At 62.6% G+C, this 16095-nt stretch overlaps 1 protein-coding gene across 1 annotated transcript in view; it reads left to right on the plus strand.

The window, feature by feature from the left end:
• The window catches only part of ADGRD1 (adhesion G protein-coupled receptor D1), a gene marked incomplete at its 5' end in the record, with an annotated part of 37668 nt that extends 34551 nt beyond the window's left edge, over window positions 1-3117 (plus strand). The window contains one exon of the mRNA XM_081114250.1: window positions 399-3117. Coding sequence (XP_080970376.1) covers window positions 399-494 — 96 coding nt within the window. The 3' untranslated portion in view covers window positions 495-3117. The remainder of the gene's footprint in view (window positions 1-398) is intronic.
• Window positions 3118-16095: the final 12978 nt, after the last annotated feature.

Raw genomic sequence — 16095 nt, forward strand, 5'->3', positions numbered from 1 at the left:
GATGGATGGATGATGGATGGATGATGGATGGATGGATGGATGGATGGATGATGGATGGATGGATGGATGATGGATGGATGATGGATGGATGGATACAAGAGCAGGTGGATGGATGAATGGATGGATTGATAGATGGATAGATGGATGATGAATGGATGATGCAGGAGTGAATGAATGCACACCGGAACCTGGAAGGGATGAGGCAGGTGGGAGAAGGGCACCCTCTCCAGTTCAGGATCCTCATTTCTGGGGAGCAGTGGGGCCCCCACAGGGAGGACCCTCAGGCCACTTTCTGGCCCAAGGCCCAAGGCCCCCCAAGGCTCGCTCCCGCCCTCACGGGGGCTCAGGTCTCTGGCCCTGGCGCAGGGCCTCACGCCTCACTCCTCTGCGTCCCGCAGATGAACGGGACCCGGCCGGGCACAGCCTCCTCCAAGCTCAGCCCCTGGGACAAGAGCAGCCAGTCTGCCCACGGCGTGGACCTGTCCCCCGTGTGAGCCGAGACCACGCACCACCCGGGCTGGCCTGCCGCTCGGAGCACTGCCCCCCAACAGCACGCGAGACACACTCTGCCTTTGCCCGGGGGACCCTCTCCATCGCCGTCTGGCCGCGGGGTCCCCGTGACCGCCGTCCCCGTGGGACAGAGGACGCCACTCCGCCCGCAGCCTGTTCACAGCCAGGGCGGACCCCCTGCCTCCGTCCCCCAGCGGCCGAGCGACGGCCCCCGGGGCTCCCCAGAACTCGGCAGCCTGCTGTCCTGCTCCATGAGCCTCCCCCGTCGGACCCGTGACTGAGCTCGAGGCCCAGCACCAGGAGGGGGACTCGGACCACAGGGCTGGGTCCTGCTGGGGGTTCAGGTCCCCGCGCACCACAGAGGGTCGGGCGAGGCAGGTGGGGGTGCGTGGAGAGAGCGAGGAGTGTCGGCCGGCAGGACCCACCCAGCACCGGCTCCCTGAAGCCACGCCGCGGGCGACCACAGGGTGGGAGGCCTGTGCTGGGGCCTCCGCTGACGCCCAGGCCGTGGGCTGACGCCCAGGCCGCTGAGTCCCCGGAGCTTCGGGGCCACGGCCGCTCCTCAGACCGTCCCTCATGCGCGTGGACGCTTCAGACGCGAAGGCGGCCTCGAAGCTCCCCCTTCCTGGCCCTTCGCCGTGGGCGCCCGCCCGCCAGGGCCAGTCCGATGTTTTCTGAGGCCTGACTTCCCCCATCGCTGACCAAGGCTCCCGTCCTCACGGGCACCTGGGCTACTTCACGGCCCTACGACGGCTGCCCGCTGCCCGCTGCCCGCTGCTCACAGGGCAGGCGGCTGGGGGCCCATCGCTGCGTCTTCTGAGTGGATGTGAGTCTGTGGACGCGGCCCCGGGCCACGGCGTCACGGCCACTCCGTGTGTGGTCGCGATCCTGCCGAGCTCGGTCGCTGGGGTTCGAGGTCGCAGACGTGGCCCTGCCGCCGCCGCGGGATCTGGGAGGAGGCGGGGAGAGACCCGCTGTGCCAGTCGGTGCGGGCCTGGTCCAGACCCTGGAAACCCCTCCTCTCACTGTGACGGGCCGCACCGCCCCTCCCCCCGCACGCCGCACGCCTGCTGTTTCCGTGGTTCTGTGGACCCTCCCGCCCTTGGCACCTTCTCTTTTTAATCTTCACCCGAGGATATTTTTCCAGTGGTCTTATAGAGGAGAGCGGGAGGGAGGGAGACGTAGGAGAGAGAGAGAGAGAGAGAGACATTGATTGGTTGCCTCTTACCAGGGCCGGGGATCGAACCTGCAACCCAGGTACGTGCCCTTGACCCTGAATCGAACCCACGCTCCTTTGGTCCACAGGCCAGCACTCTAACCACTGAGCCAAACTGGCCAGGCCCTCTGGCACCTTGTCCGTGTCCCGGCGAGTGTGACAGTCACCACAGGCACCCTGCCTGCGAGGGGTCCCTCCAGCCGCACGTCCGGGGGGTGGGGGGTTGTTCCTCCCTCCAGGCGAGACCCCAGGCGGGCCCTGCAGAGCCCCCACGTTTGGTGAAAAGTGCCCGGTGCCAGCCTGGCCCTGGCTCCTCCCCCCCCTTCCCGGGAGCCCCGGAGGTGAGAACACTGAACCCCTCGATGACACTCGGATTTCCTTTTCTTCCTTCGTCCTGAGGGGCCGTGCTGCCCTCCCCACGCACCACGCTCTCGGCGCTAATGTGTCAGGAGGCCAGCGAGGCCTTTCCCGCTGAGGAAGGAGCAGCCGGTTATTTATACGCTCGGGGTCCCTGGGCGGCGGTTCTTCACCCCGCGGCCGGGCCAAGGGGGACCTTGGGAAGAGGGCGCGCGGGAGGTGGGTGCCCGGCAGCGGAACGTGTTGTGATTCTGACGAAATAAAGCTTCCTGTCCCTAATGTGGGTTCGGTGGCTTTGGTTCATGGGAGGGGGGCACGGGCCCAGGTGAGGCAGCGACCCCCCCCCCCAGGCAGCGGGAGGGGCGGGGAGAGGACCCTCAATGGCCCAGACTCGCCCGCCTGCCTTGCTGCCGCTCACCTGGAGCCCAGCGGTTTCCTCCCCGCATCAGGCAGGCGGGCTCGGGGGAGAGGCTGTATTTAGTTAAAGAATCAAGTTCTCCCCTCACCTGCCTCCATGGCTCGAAGGCCCGGGAGCGGGGAGAGGCGGGCGGAGTGCTTTGGGGAGACGATGCGGAGACGGAAGAAAAGCCGGATTTGCTGGGGGCCCGGGAGACGCACGAACAATTATTGCTTTTTCTTAACCGGGAAGCTCGCTCGCCCGGGCTCGTGCGGCTGGCCTGGCTCTGACAGGGTCCTGAGTCCGGAAGGTGGGTTCAGGGCGTTCGGGGCAAAAATAGAATCTCGGGACCGGCCATGGTTATGGGAAGTACGAGTCATGCTCTGTTAACCGCCAGTGCCTTGTGTTGGTTAAAGAAAGGACATTCTAGCCCTGGCTGGTGTGGCTCAGTGCATAGAGCCTCGGCCTGAGGACTGAAGGGTCCCGGGTTCGATTCCTGGTCAGGGCACCTGCCCGGGTTGCAGGCTCGATCCCCGGTGGGGGGCATGCAGGAGGCAGCCGATCCGTGATTCTCTCTCATCATGGATGTTTCTCTCCCTCTCCCTCTCCCTTCCTCTCTGAAATCAATAAAAATATACTTGAAAAAAATCTTAATTTTTTTTTAAAAAAGGAGGGAAGCGCAGATGCCAAGTTCCACGAGGGGGTGAGGTGGGGGCAGGTGCACCGGCGGGCACCGCGCAGGCAGGACGGAGTGTGCGAGGGAGGGAGTCGGTCCCGGGGGGTCCTTCACGAACTCTGCACGGCGGCCGCGAAGCCAGTCCCCCAGGGGCCACCCAGAGAGGCGTGGGGAGCCGAGACCGGGACGAGGCACGTCTGCCCCCGGGGGGCTCTCACAGAGGCTCCACGGCGCCCCGGTGTCCCCGTGCGCCCTCTCTCTGCGGATGACGTGTTCTGGGCCTGCTGGCCGGGCCGGGCTGGGCAGTGTCTGCATCTGCGTGGGCCCCCAGGCGGGCGCGGAGCAGCTCTGAGCTGGGTGGTGATGCAGGAGCACACCTGCCGCTGGGCTCGCCCCCAGAGAGAAAGCCTCCCCCCCTCCCCGCCCCCCGCCCCTGAGCGTGGGGGCGGCTCCTGAGTTTCAGGAAATTACATAAACTTCACTGCATCTGTTCTAGGAGGTTCTCCTGCACCCACCGCATTGTTTCAGCACCACTGACACCAGCCCGTGCAATCCACCGCCGAGGTCTCGGTTTCCATGGAAACCATGTTCTGACCCCAGGAGAGCTGGGGACCAGAACCTGTCAGGTGAGTGCGGGCTGTCAGGGGTGGCCCTCCCCTCGGAGGGGGGCTCTGAGCCCCGGGCCTCAGGAAGCCCGTGATAAATCATCCCCACCTTGAACCTCAGACTTTAATTAAACTGATGGCATCTCTAGCCCCGGGCTCACTCCCTCCCGCGCTCACCTGGGTCTCAGGGAAGGAGGGAGACTGGAGACGTTTTGGAAAACACGGGGTTTGATGGGCTCGATCCCAAGAACAGGCGGGCAGAACACTCGCGTGCAGAGACTTTGGGAAGCTCGGCTGTTGGCTCCATCGAGTGCCCGGAGCTTGTCGTGCGTCTGACGGGGTGACAGGTGTTCCAGGGAGAGTGAGGGAGGGCTCCCTGCCCATCACGCCCCTGCCGCCCCCGCCCCTGTGCTCCCCCCTCCACCGGCCCGTCCCCAGCAGGGAACAAGCCCCAGGCGGTTCCAGGATGAGAACGGTCCCTCCTCTGAGGCGCACACACCTGTCACCGCGGTTACATTTGTTTCCCGTGCACAGAGAACCTTCCAGGGGAATGCGTGCAATGGGCCATGAAGTACCTTTTACTTTCTGTCTTTAAATATTTTTATTGATTTCAGAAAGAGAGAGGGAGACAGAAACATTAATGATGAGAGAGAGTCATGGATTGGCTGCCCCCTGCACGCCCCCTACTGGGGATCGAGCCCACAACCCAGGCAGGTGCCCTGATGGGAATCGAACCGTGACCTCCTGGTCTGTAGGTCGACACTCAACCACTGAGCCACGCCGGCCAGGCAAGGGCGTGGGGGGTCCCCTTTAAAGAAGAGGCATCTATACCGAGAACCCTCACTCCCGGCGGGGACCCCTCCCAGTCCAGGGCCGCGGGCTGGCAGCGTGTGGGCCTGTGGTCCAGGGGTGCAGGGTGGGCCTGGGGCTGGGGCCGAGCAGCTCCCGGAAGATGGCGGCAGAGCCCATCACGCACTTGGGTCCCCTCCTGCCCGGGGACCTGTCTCCAGCTCAGCTTACACTCTGTCCCGGGAAAACCGGCAGATGCTCCCAACTGCCCTCCCCGTGTTGCCAGGGAGACGGGACGCAGGGACACTGTTCCCCGCAGGCGGGAGGGAGGGTGGAGCAGGGGTCCCGCCCAAGTGCACCCCTACGGGTGTGCCCTGAGTGTGTCTGTGGTGGCCGGGAGCCGGAGGCGCCTGGGTGGGGGCCCTGGGAGATGGGACAGAGGACACGGGGGGACAGGCATCTCGGGGGTGATGCCGCCATGCAAACAGCGAGGTGCTGTATATTCCGCGGGATGCGCGTACGTTCAAAACACAATCATTCCTGAAATTTAATCACATCCCGAACAGAATGAAATGCATCGCGCGGTGCCTTCGAAGTAGCAGAGTTAAAATATAGGCCCACAAAACAGCAACGGACGTTTTGCAAGAACACGTTCCGATAAGAAATCAGTCACGGCCGAAAGGCTTCCGAAGAATAAAATCTTAGGAAGGAATCTCAGCCGACACTTTTTAAGTAAATAAGATAAAAAGCCAATCGAGAAAAGACGCGGTTAAACACGGTTTTATGAGTCCTCGGAGCGGGAGGGAAGGCGAGGAGGAATCCGATGAAAGGGGAGTGAAGGAGCAATAAAACCAGGTGGAGCCGGGTGCGGACGGATGACAGCGGCGTCGCAGGCTGTGCCCCGGATGACTCTCCTCCTCGCTTTTCGGTCCAGAGAAGCAGACGGCAAAGGAGAGGGGCTGAGACCCACCTCCTGGACCCAATGGACGGTGTGGCCCCGCCCCTCCGGCCCCGATCCCGCCCCAATAACGGCCCCGCCCTCTATCATGCCTCGCCCCTATCGCTGGGCCCGCCCTTAGTCAGCCCCGCCCCTCCCTCTGGGCCCGCCCCTATTTCTGGCTCCACCCCCTAGCGTGGCCCACCCTATGGCTGCTCCTGCCCCATGTATGCCCCGCCCCTATGACTGGCCCCGCCCCTACGACTGGCCCCGCCTCTATGACTGGTCCCGCCCCTACGGGTGGCCCCGCCTCTATTGCTGGCCCCGCCCCTATGGTTGGCCCCGCCCCGTGGCTCCCTCCTGGGCCCTCCCACTGGAGCGCACACACCTGCCCTGAGCACACACACACCTGGGCTGACCACGGGTGTGATGGCCTTTCCTCTGGGCTGGAGCCCAGAGCTTCCCCCCGGGGTCTGCGTGGGGCTGGGCTGGGCTGGGGACGCCCCTTCTCCGACACAAACCGGACCCCCCAGGTGACCGTGGAGAGTCTGGACTCCCCCGCACCCCCCGCACATGCTCCCCGTCTATTCCCACCCTCCCGGCTGCCGGCCTCCTGTGCCCGCTCCTGGGGCGCTGCCTCCCTGACTCCCCCACACCCGGCCTTGGCGCCCCAGAACTTCCCCCAGCGCCAGGACATTGTCATTCCGAGCACGAAGGCCGTCCTGAGGAAGCAGCAAAGATGACGGATGGTGCGTGAGGCCAGGCCACTGGTGTCAGCAATTTTCCCCCGCATTTCTCATCTTGGTTTCATTTTGCCTCAAATAGGAGGACCCGGGATGACAAGCCACCGCCTGGGGAGGGCGCCCTGGGAGAAGGCGGCTTGGGGTCAGCAGGTGTGGGCTGGACTGCAGGCGGTCGGTCTCCTGGTCAGCGAGGGGGGGAGGTAAAGGAGGGGGTGACGGTGCCTCTCAGAGCCCTAGCGTCTCCTTCTGCGCATGGGCCTGATGGGACGGCCCTCGGGGTTCTGGGTTCAAGTCCCTCCTTTGTCCAAGGTGTCCTCTCCTGTGTGTGTGTGTGTGTGTGTGTAGCCTGAATTTATTTCTATTTTAAAATGTGCAAGAGCCCTAGCCTGTTTGGCTCAGTGGCCAGAGAGTCAGCCTGTGGACTGAAGGGTGACGGGTCCCAGGGTTCGATTCCTGGTCAAGGGCACATGCCTGGGTTGTGAGCTCGATCCCCAGTAGGGGGCGTGCAGGAGGCAGCCGATCCATGACTCTCTCTCCTCGTTGATGTTTCTCTCCCTCCCGCTCCCTTCCTCTCTGAAGTCAATAACGATATATTTAAATCACCCACAGCACACAATACCCGATGGCTTTGCAAAACGCATGCAGAATAGATGTGGATGGAGTCAGACTGAGAATGCAAAATGCAGGCTGCAGGGAAAGGCAGCTAATAAGCAGTGCGGTGTTAAAGTGAACGTTTCTGCTCCATGCGAATCGGTCCTCTATTTTTTTCTTGCTAAAATGCATGTGTTTGAACCCGTATGAATTGCACGTGGGTGTGGTGAGAATGGGGCATGCAGCCCACGGGTCAGCCCAGGATAGAGGGCTGGGGAGGGAGAGGTCTGAAGGCCAACAGGTCCAGAGTGGGCACCAGGGCCTTACAGACTGACCCTCTGGGACAGACCGAGCGTTCCAGAAACTTCCAGAAGCCCTCATGCTGCTGCTCTGAAAGCACCCCTCAGTGCACAAGATAGACGGCCGTTGGGAAAGCGTCGTCCCTCATCGGAGCAACAGGAAGTGGGGCTGTTCAGCTCAGTGGGCTCAGCTCAGTGGTTGAGCGTCAATCGAGGAACCAGGAGGTCAGGGTTTGATTCCTGATCAGGGAACCTGCCCGGGTTGCGGGCTCCATCCCCAACAGGGGGCGTGCAGGAGGCAGCCGATCCGTGATTCTCTCTCATCTTTGTCGTTTCTCTCTCTCTCTCCCCCTCTCCCGTCTCTCTGAAATCAATAAAAGTATATTTTAAAATAATAATAATCATCAAAACTCGATTTTTTTCAGTCTAGACAGCAGTAATGCGATTTCCTGGAATTATAATTCCAAGCGCACAGTGACTGCCTCTCAAATGTAATTTTCTCCCGTAGAAATGGATCTGCCGGACGGGCCTGGTCTGGGGACAAACTGCGGTGACAGCTGAGCAGGGACAGAAGCCGATGTCCCCGCTTCCCGCTGCCAAGTCCCGCTGCTCATCCTCAGATGGTATCCGCCTCGTCGCCAGCCCGGGCACAGCCGGCCGGCGGGGTTAGCCCTCGCTGCCCGGGGTCAGTGCCGGTCCCTCCGGCCCCGGGGGAGCTGAGCTGAGCGCCCCCCAGACAGAGGCAGGAACTGGGATATCGTGGGGACCAGAGCTGAGACCGTTCATCACAGGAGACACCCCAGAAACCCGCTCCCCTGTTTAACGGGCGTGTAGCTCAGTTGTAAGGTTTCCCGCAGCGTGAAGGGACCAGGGTGGGGCTCCTGCCGGCACTTGGAGGCACAGGGGAGAGCAGCAAGGGGCCGGGTCACGGGGGGAAGAGGGGGGACGGTGGGAGGAGGTCGTGGGGGTGAAGCTGCCCTGGTTGTGGGGTGTGAGGGGCGCCCTCAGGGGTCCAGCCAAGCCCTGTGTTGGGCAGTGGTTCCCCCGGACCCCAGCACAGAGAGGACATCCTTTGTCCACGGTGCAACACTGAACGTCACGTAAATGGTGCCTTTATTTTTTTTAAATACGTTTTTATTGATTTCAGAGAGGAAGGGAGAGGGAGAGGGAGAGGGAGAGGGAGAGAAACATCAATGCTGAGAGAGAACCACTGACTGCTGCCTCCTGCACGCCCCCCACTGGGGATGGAGCCCGCAACCCGGACCTGTGCCCTGACCGGGAATCGAACCCTGACCTCCTGGATCCTAGGTTGACGCACAACCCCTGAGCCGCCGGCGGGACTTGGGGGAGCTATTTAACCTGCCAATTGGGGAACACGGTGGTGTGTGCTGAGCCTTGAGTAATAATCGGACTGGACAGGCTCCCCAAAGAGGGAGCTGGTGCCAAACCTGCCCCCCGGTTTCCTGTGTGTGCACATGTAGGAAGGAAAGGTTCACGGTGACAGCTCCCAGGTGCGCACGGACTCCCAGGTGCGCGGACGGGAAGCTGTAAAAAGCCGCCTGCTGGTTAGCACGCGCCCGCTGTCACCTCCCCGAGGGCCGAGCCGCATGGAACTAAATTCTGCAATGAAGTCGCCATCCGCTGCAAACCAAGCGTGGAGACGTCATTCCTAAGAGGAGCCTTTAACGCCGCCAGGTGGGGCAGGAAATGAGCCGCTAATGAAATCGCTTCTGGGACCCAGGCTGGAGGTTTCCGCAGAAATGAGCGCTGCTCCCTGAGGCTGTAATGCGTTACCGGCGGGCGGGGAGGGAAACGAGAGGGATTCCCCCTGGCTCAGAGGATAGCGCCTTGGCCCCTGGACTGAAGGGTCCGGGGTTCGATCCTGGTCCAGGGCACTGGCCTGAGCTGTGGGCTCCATCCCCAGTGGGGGGCGCGCAGGAGGCAGCCAATCAATGATGTTTCTATCTCCCTCTCCCTTCCTCCCTGAAATCAATAAAAATATATGAGAGAGAGAGAGAGAGAGAGAGAGAGAGAGAGAGAGAGAGAGAGAGGGCCCTAGCTGGTTTGGCTCAGGGGATAGAGCAGACTGAAGACTGAAGGGTCCCTGGTTGGATTCCGGGTCAGGGCACATGTAGGGGTTGCGGGCTCCATCCCCAGTGGGGGGTGTGCAGGAGGCAGCCGATCAATCATTCTCTCTCATCCTCGATGTTTCTATCCCTCCCTCTCCCTTCCTCTCTGAAATCTATAAAAATACATATTTTTTTAAAAGAGCAATTCTCGCCCTGACCGGTTTGGCTCAGTGGATAGGGCAATGGCCTGCGGACTGAAGGGTCCCGGGTTCGATCCCGGTCAAGGGCATGTACCTTGGTTGCGGCAGGAGGCAGCTGATCGATGTTTCTCTCTCATAGATGTTTCTAACTCTCTATCCCGCTCCCTTCCTGTAAAAAATCAATAAAACATATTTTTAAAAAAATAAATAAAAGAGCAATTCTCACACTTACAATCGCGCACCATAGCACAGGTCGCGGGGTGTGGGCACCCTCTCCACCAAGGACGGGGGGTGGGTGGGAGGGTGTGCCTCTTCCGGACACAGGACTTGGGGGGCTGTGCCTCCGGGGCCATCGCCCGCCGCTCCCCTGGCGACCCGGGAGCTTTGCCTTCATCAGCCAGGTCATCGGTCGAAAATCGAGTGGAAAATCCCGGGACGGGCTTCGCTCCGGCGCACACGCCGCCGGCTGCAGCTCTCTGACACCGGCCACGTCTGCAGGATGCGGCTCCCAAGCTCCTGAATCGGGTTTAAAATTCGAATTCCGTTAGAGCCGCGAGACCTGCCTCCACTAGTGTTTCAGGTCCGGTCGGTGCAGAGCCCCTCTCCACGCCGGTCCACGCGGGACCAGGGAGGGAGCTCGCCCGGGAGGCTGGGAGCCTGGACGGGCGTCCGCAGGTCCGAGAAGGCGTGGACAAGGGGGCGTGGTGGGGCGCGGCTCCGGCCAGGACTGTCCCGGTGGCCAGTCCTTTGGGTCCCCGGCTCTGGCTGAGGTCAGCGGGCCTCGAAGACACGTGTCCAGACCGGAAGTGAGGAGGAAGCAAACGCCCCGGTGCGTCCCCCTGTCCTCTCATGGGGTCCCGCTGTAGGGGCAGCTGGGGCATCCAGGGTGGGGGTGGGGGGATTGATCCAGACTCCCAGCATGCACCTCTCCTACTCCCACCCCAAGTTCTCACACCTGTGATCTGAGCGGGGCTCCCTTGGAGGTCTCCCCGGGACTGCAGTGATTGGTTTCAGGATGGTCACATGGCCTCAGCACATCCAATCAGAGTGAGCACCGGAGTTTGACCAGAGCCAATAGGAAAGGCTCTTACCTGCCACTGGCTCTGCCCTGGCTGCAGCCGATTGGTTCGGAGATGGTCACCTGACCCCCACATGGCCAATCGGAGTGAGCACCGGGCTGTCCAGGGCCAATGGGAAAGGCTGCAGCGACTGGAACCTGGAGGCTGGATCACACTGTGCCTGAAGCCGGGCCTGAGCTGTGGAGGTTTCAGGTGAGGAGCCAGCCAACCCTCCCCGGTGTTTCCGGAGCAGATCCGAGGTGGGTTTCTGTCGCTTTCGGCCTGAAGAGGCCTCCTGCATGAGGCTCGGACAGATCGGGAGCTAGAATTGGGAGTAAGCCCTGCCCAGCTGTGCAGCCTTGAACCCGGGACCCCTGGCCTCAGTTTCCTCGTCCGTGAAAGTAGTCCCCCCCCCCGGGTGCTTGTGGGACACCCACAGGCAGCCCCAGGGGACACTGCTCACACCAGAGCGGGCAGCCGATCCCTGCGTCTCTCATCATTGATGTTTCTCTCTCCCTCTCCCTTCCTCTCCTTGAAATGAATTTAAAAAAAACCCAAAAACTACTATGCAGAAAGAGCCCTGGCTGGTATCTCAGTGGTTAGAGCGTCGATCCACACACTCGAGTCTTGGGGTTGATTTCTGGTCAAGGGCACATACCTGGGTTTGGGGTTCGCTCCCCACCCCCAGTTAGGGCGCATGTGGAAGGCAGCCGGTAGATGTGTCTCTCCCCCATTCGCCTGCCCCCCCCCCTCCCCCTCAACTCTCTCTGCAAAGCAATGGGAAAAATATCCTCAGGTGAGGATTAACAACAACAACAAACCGTTGAGAAAGAACTGGGGGCTTTCTGCGAAGAGGGCGTGTTCGCGAGGCTCGGAGCCAGGCCGCTGTCCCGACCCCACGCCGGGAGAGCCAAGCACACGTGGAGAAATCGATCTGCCGGATGGACAAAGGACGCGTCGGCCCCTAGATCAAGCCGTGCCTGAAGCCATCGCCCCGGATGCTTTGTTGGAGGAGGCAGTCAATTCCAGGTTCCGCACCAGCTGCTTTGAGCTGTGTTTCGGCCCCGGGAGACCGCGTTGGGAGAAGACAAAGCTGCCTGGGATCTTTCATGCCGGGCCAGGGGGATGGGGAGCGGGAAAGAAGCTCGAAGACGAAGAAATGCACTTTTAAACACTGGCTCTGGCCCAGCCTTCCCCAGCGCTTCCCGTCCTTCTTCAGAGAAAGGGCCCCGCGTTCACACACAGCGCTGGGCGCCCGGGCCCGACCGGAGGGCACCTTCTCATTCTCACCGAGGGCAGCGATGAGCCACAGCCCGAGCGGCGAGGAGGGGACGCGCTGTTTCTGCCCCGTTGTCTGGGGAGCTGGCTCTGAGAGCTCACACTGACGGCACTTCCGCACGCGCCCTGAATTCTCAGGCAAATCCCGGAGGAGCCCAATTCTATTTCTGCCAACAGCCCACTCCCCGGCTGGGACGCCCTGCGCCTCAGGCGATGTCTGATCAGCCGAGCTGAGCACAGCCGCCTCTCCCTCGCTCCCCCTGCAGTGAGGGGGGGGGGCGGGCGGGGGGAGGCAGCCACCCATCTCTTGTGCCACCCGCTGACCCTCCCCGAGGATGTTCAGCCAACAGAACCGCAGAACTGGCTGCTAACAAGCCTGGAAGGAGGAGGGAGGCAGGAGGAGCCTCGGAGCAAGTACTTGGGGTTCTTTGGGCTTCAAGGGCCGAGGCTCCTGCGTCCCAGGGGTTAGCTCTGAGCCCAGCCCCTGGAGGAGGAGGAGGAGGAGGAGGAGGAGGAGGAGGGGGAGAGGAGAGGGAGGAGGGGGAGGGGGAGGGGAGGAGGGAGGAGGAGGGGGAGGGGGAAGAGGAGGAGGAGGAGAGGAGGAGGGGGAGGGGAGAGGGAGGAGGGTGGAGGGGGAAGAGGAGGAGGTGGGGGAGGAGGGGGAGAGGAGAGGGAGGAGGGGGAGGGGGAGGGGAGAGGGGAGGAGGGGGAGGAGGAGGAGGAGGAGGAGGAGGGAGGAGAGGAGGAGGGGGAGGGGAGAGGGAGGAGGGTGGAGGGGGAAGAGGAGGAGGTGGGGGAGGAGGGGGAGAGGAGAGGGAGGAGGGGGAGGGGGAGGGGAGAGGGAGGAGGGGGGAGAGGAGAGGGAGGAGGAGGGGGAGGGGGAGAGGAGAGGGAGGAGGAGGAGGAGGGGGAAGAGGAGGAGGAGGGGGACGGGAGAGGGAGGAGGAGGGGGAGGGGAGGAGGAGGAGGAAGAGGAGGAAGATAGTTCCTGGAACTTAGCCGGTTTGGCTCAGCGAGTAGAGTGTTGGCCTGTGAAGGGAAGGATTCCAGTCCAGGGCACGTCCCTGGCCGGGGCGTGTGCAGGAGGCAACCCATCCTCGCGTCTCTCTCCCATCCACATTTCTCTCTGTCTCTCCCTCTCCCTTCCACTCTCTCTAAAAATCACTGGAAACATGTCCTCGGGTGAGGATTAACACAAAAGAAACGGTAGCTCCTGGCCCTGGGCCTGAGCTCCTCAACGCTGGGCTCCTCGGGGGTCCTATCGGCAGAGCCAGCTGGGCCGGTCCCCTGAGTGAGAGGGGGCTTTGGGGGGCCCAGTCCCGCCTCTGAAACACCGCCCCCCCCCCCCCCCGCCCCGTGAGTGAGAATCGGGAAGTCGGGGGAACAGCCGTCACTCGATGCACCCACCGTCCCTTCGTGGGTCACCTCTCAGCACCTTTGTTTTTTCAGCATCCGTGGGGTTTGGGCTGCAATGCTTTTTCACAGGCATTTCCATCTGCTTCTCATAAAAGCTCGTGTGGTGTTACATTGTTGCAATAAAAAACCACGTGGGTGTTACATTGTTGCAATCACAGCGAGATGAACGGGCAGCTCTCCAGTGACACCACCTGTCTCAGGAAATCATTAATGAATCTCGGAATCAGTAACTGGAAACACTGAGGGTGCAAAGGCTGGAGCTGAGTCTGCGGGGGGGGGGGGGGGGGGGGGGCGGGGGGGGAGGAAGGGTGCGGGTGCGGGAGCCGGTGGGAGCCGGTGGGAGCCGGTGCGGGAGCTGAGACCACGTGTGAGGGGTGGATGGCCCCCAGGCCCTGCCCCAGGGAACATGCCCCGGGGGCTCCATCCACTGGACGCCCCTGGGTGCTCCTGGGAGGGGCAGCCCACACGCTAACAGAGACCACCAGTTTAGGCTCTTTTCTGTGGTGGTGGTTGTTCTGTTGATCCTCACCTGAGCATATTTTTTTCCATGATTTCTAGGGAGTGGAAGGGGGAGAAGGGGAGAGACAGAGAGAGAAACATCGATGTGAGAGAGACACATCGATGGGTTGCCTCCCACACATGCCCCAAAGGTCGCCGGGGATCGAGCCTGCAGCCGAGGTACATGCCCTTGACCAGACTTGAACCCCAGACGCTCAACTGCTGGCCACACCAGCCAGCCCGGCATCGGTGTCCATGGTGACAGGTCACCGGCTGGCCATGTGGGGGGCCCGCCGGTGTGTCTGAGGACCTGGGAAAGCGGTCACTGCGCCCTCCAGTCCCCGGGGAAGGCCCCGAGTGGACAGCTGGCCCCGAGTGGACACCAGCTGGGACAAGGGAGCCCTTTCCCTGGGAACTTGACCTTGGAGCGGGGACGTTCCGTCTCACACGGACGGGGCTGGTCTCCAAACCGGAGGAGCTGTCGGGGCGGGGGGACAGGGGGCGGCCGCTTCCACTCGGCCCCGAGATGCCGGGAACTCGCATCCGTGGGAAACTGGACGGAGGCAGCCCCGGGAGAACCAGCGGAGGGGAGGCGACCTCTCCCTCCGGACACTGGCCGCCCGGCTTCCCAGGGTGCGCCCACCCGTCCGCCCCCCCGCTCCCCGTGTTCCCGCTCCTTCTCCACGAGGGAGGGACAGTCCCAGAGCTGAGGAACCGTGTCCCACGGAGCGGGGGGCTGAGACCCGGGTCAGGTCCTGGCCCGGCTGCACTGACGTCCTCCCCCGGGCGTCCCGGGCGGGTGAGCCACCCCCTGTGCTTGGCTTTGACCATTTGCACCAGAATCTGTCCCTTTCTTTCTTTCCTTTTTTCTTTTTTCCTCTTTAATTGATTTCAGAGAGGAAGGAAGAGGGAGAGAGAGAGAGAAACATCAGTGAAGAGAGAGAACCATGGATTGTCTGCCTCCTGCACGCCCCACACTGGGGATCGAGCCCGCAACCCGGGCCTGTGCACCGACCAGGAATCGAACTGTGACCTCCTGGTTCACAGGTCGACGCTCACCACTGAGCCACGCCGGCCAGGAGAATCTGTCCCTTTCCACTGCCAGCCCGACCTGCCTTTGTCCCTCAGAGCCTGTTCGTCCTCGCCATGTGAGGAGCCCTGACTGCGTCACCTCCTGCCCCTGCGTCGGGGAGGGGAGCTGGGGCGGGAGGGGCTGGGAGCAGCTGTGGGGTACCTGGGCGTCTGGCTCCTTCACCGGCCCCTCCCCACCCACCGCTGTCCGCTCGCCCTCCTGGCGCGGTCCCTCCACGAAGGGCCCAAGGGTCCCTGTGAGGAGGGGCTGCAGCTGGGCCTGGGGGGGGGGGGGGGCGACGATAAAAGGGCCTCAGAGAGCCGCACAAGGCGGCCTTGTTCGGGGCGGCCGCCCACGTGGGCAGGAAGGGTGACCCCGGGCCGCGGCCGCTGGCCCTGGCCGTGCGGGGTCACTGCTGGCCTATTTCTGGCTGCAGCTCTGGCCCTGCCGACCTCGGGGCCTTGAATGGGGCTATTTGCGGGATGAGCCTCCGGCCCCAAGTCCTCCCTGCAGCTGGGCCTGGCCCAGGGCAGAGGTGAGGCCGCAGGAGGAGGGGCTGGGCCAGCTGTGAGGGTGGACATGGCCGAGTCCTCCCACCGCCAAGAGGCCCCCTGAGGACGCCGGGGGCAGAATGACCTGCCTCTACAGCAGCGGTTCTCAGCCTCTGGCCCTTTAAATACGGTTCCTCATGTTGTGACCCAACCATGAAATTATTTTCGTGGCGACTTCATCACTGTCATGTTGCTACTGTGATGAATCGTCATGTAAACATCGGATACGCAGGATGGTCTTAGGCGACCCCTGTGAAAGGGTCGTTCGACCGCCAAAGGGGTCGCAACCCACAGGTTGAGGACCGCTGCTCTACAACCTGCCATGGCTCCTGGCTGCCGTGGAGGAGTCCGAGCACCCCCTCACCCCGAGCCCCCCATAACCACCTCAGTCCCCCACCCCCACCTTCCTGGGACTTTACCCTCCCTCCACCTCTGTCCCCCTGCAGAGACCGGGAGCCTCCCAAGGGCAGGGAGGGGGGGGGCGGTCAGAAGCAACAAATGAAGAAACAAAACCAACCAGAACTTACAGACACAGACAGGGGGTCACCGAGGGGAGGGGGGAGGAACAGCGTAAAGGGGTCAAACACACGGGGACAGAGAGACTGCGGGGGGCGGGGCGGGGGGGAGCACACAGGGCAGGGGACGTGCGATGTAGCACCTGTACACGGAAGTGCATGGACCGTGCAGGGCAAGGTCACCCCCATGAAGTTCGTTTTCAAAAACCCGCAGCAGGGGGCCTCGCAGCGCTGTCGGGGGGAATAAATGATGAACTGCGGGCAGCGGGCAGGGGGAGCACCATCTGGTGCCCAGAGGGCGACTCCAGGGTCAGAAGT

This window comes from Myotis nattereri (assembly GCF_964212035.1).
Source record: "Myotis nattereri genome assembly, chromosome: 19".
In the NCBI taxonomy this organism is placed as follows: domain Eukaryota; kingdom Metazoa; phylum Chordata; class Mammalia; order Chiroptera; family Vespertilionidae; genus Myotis; species Myotis nattereri.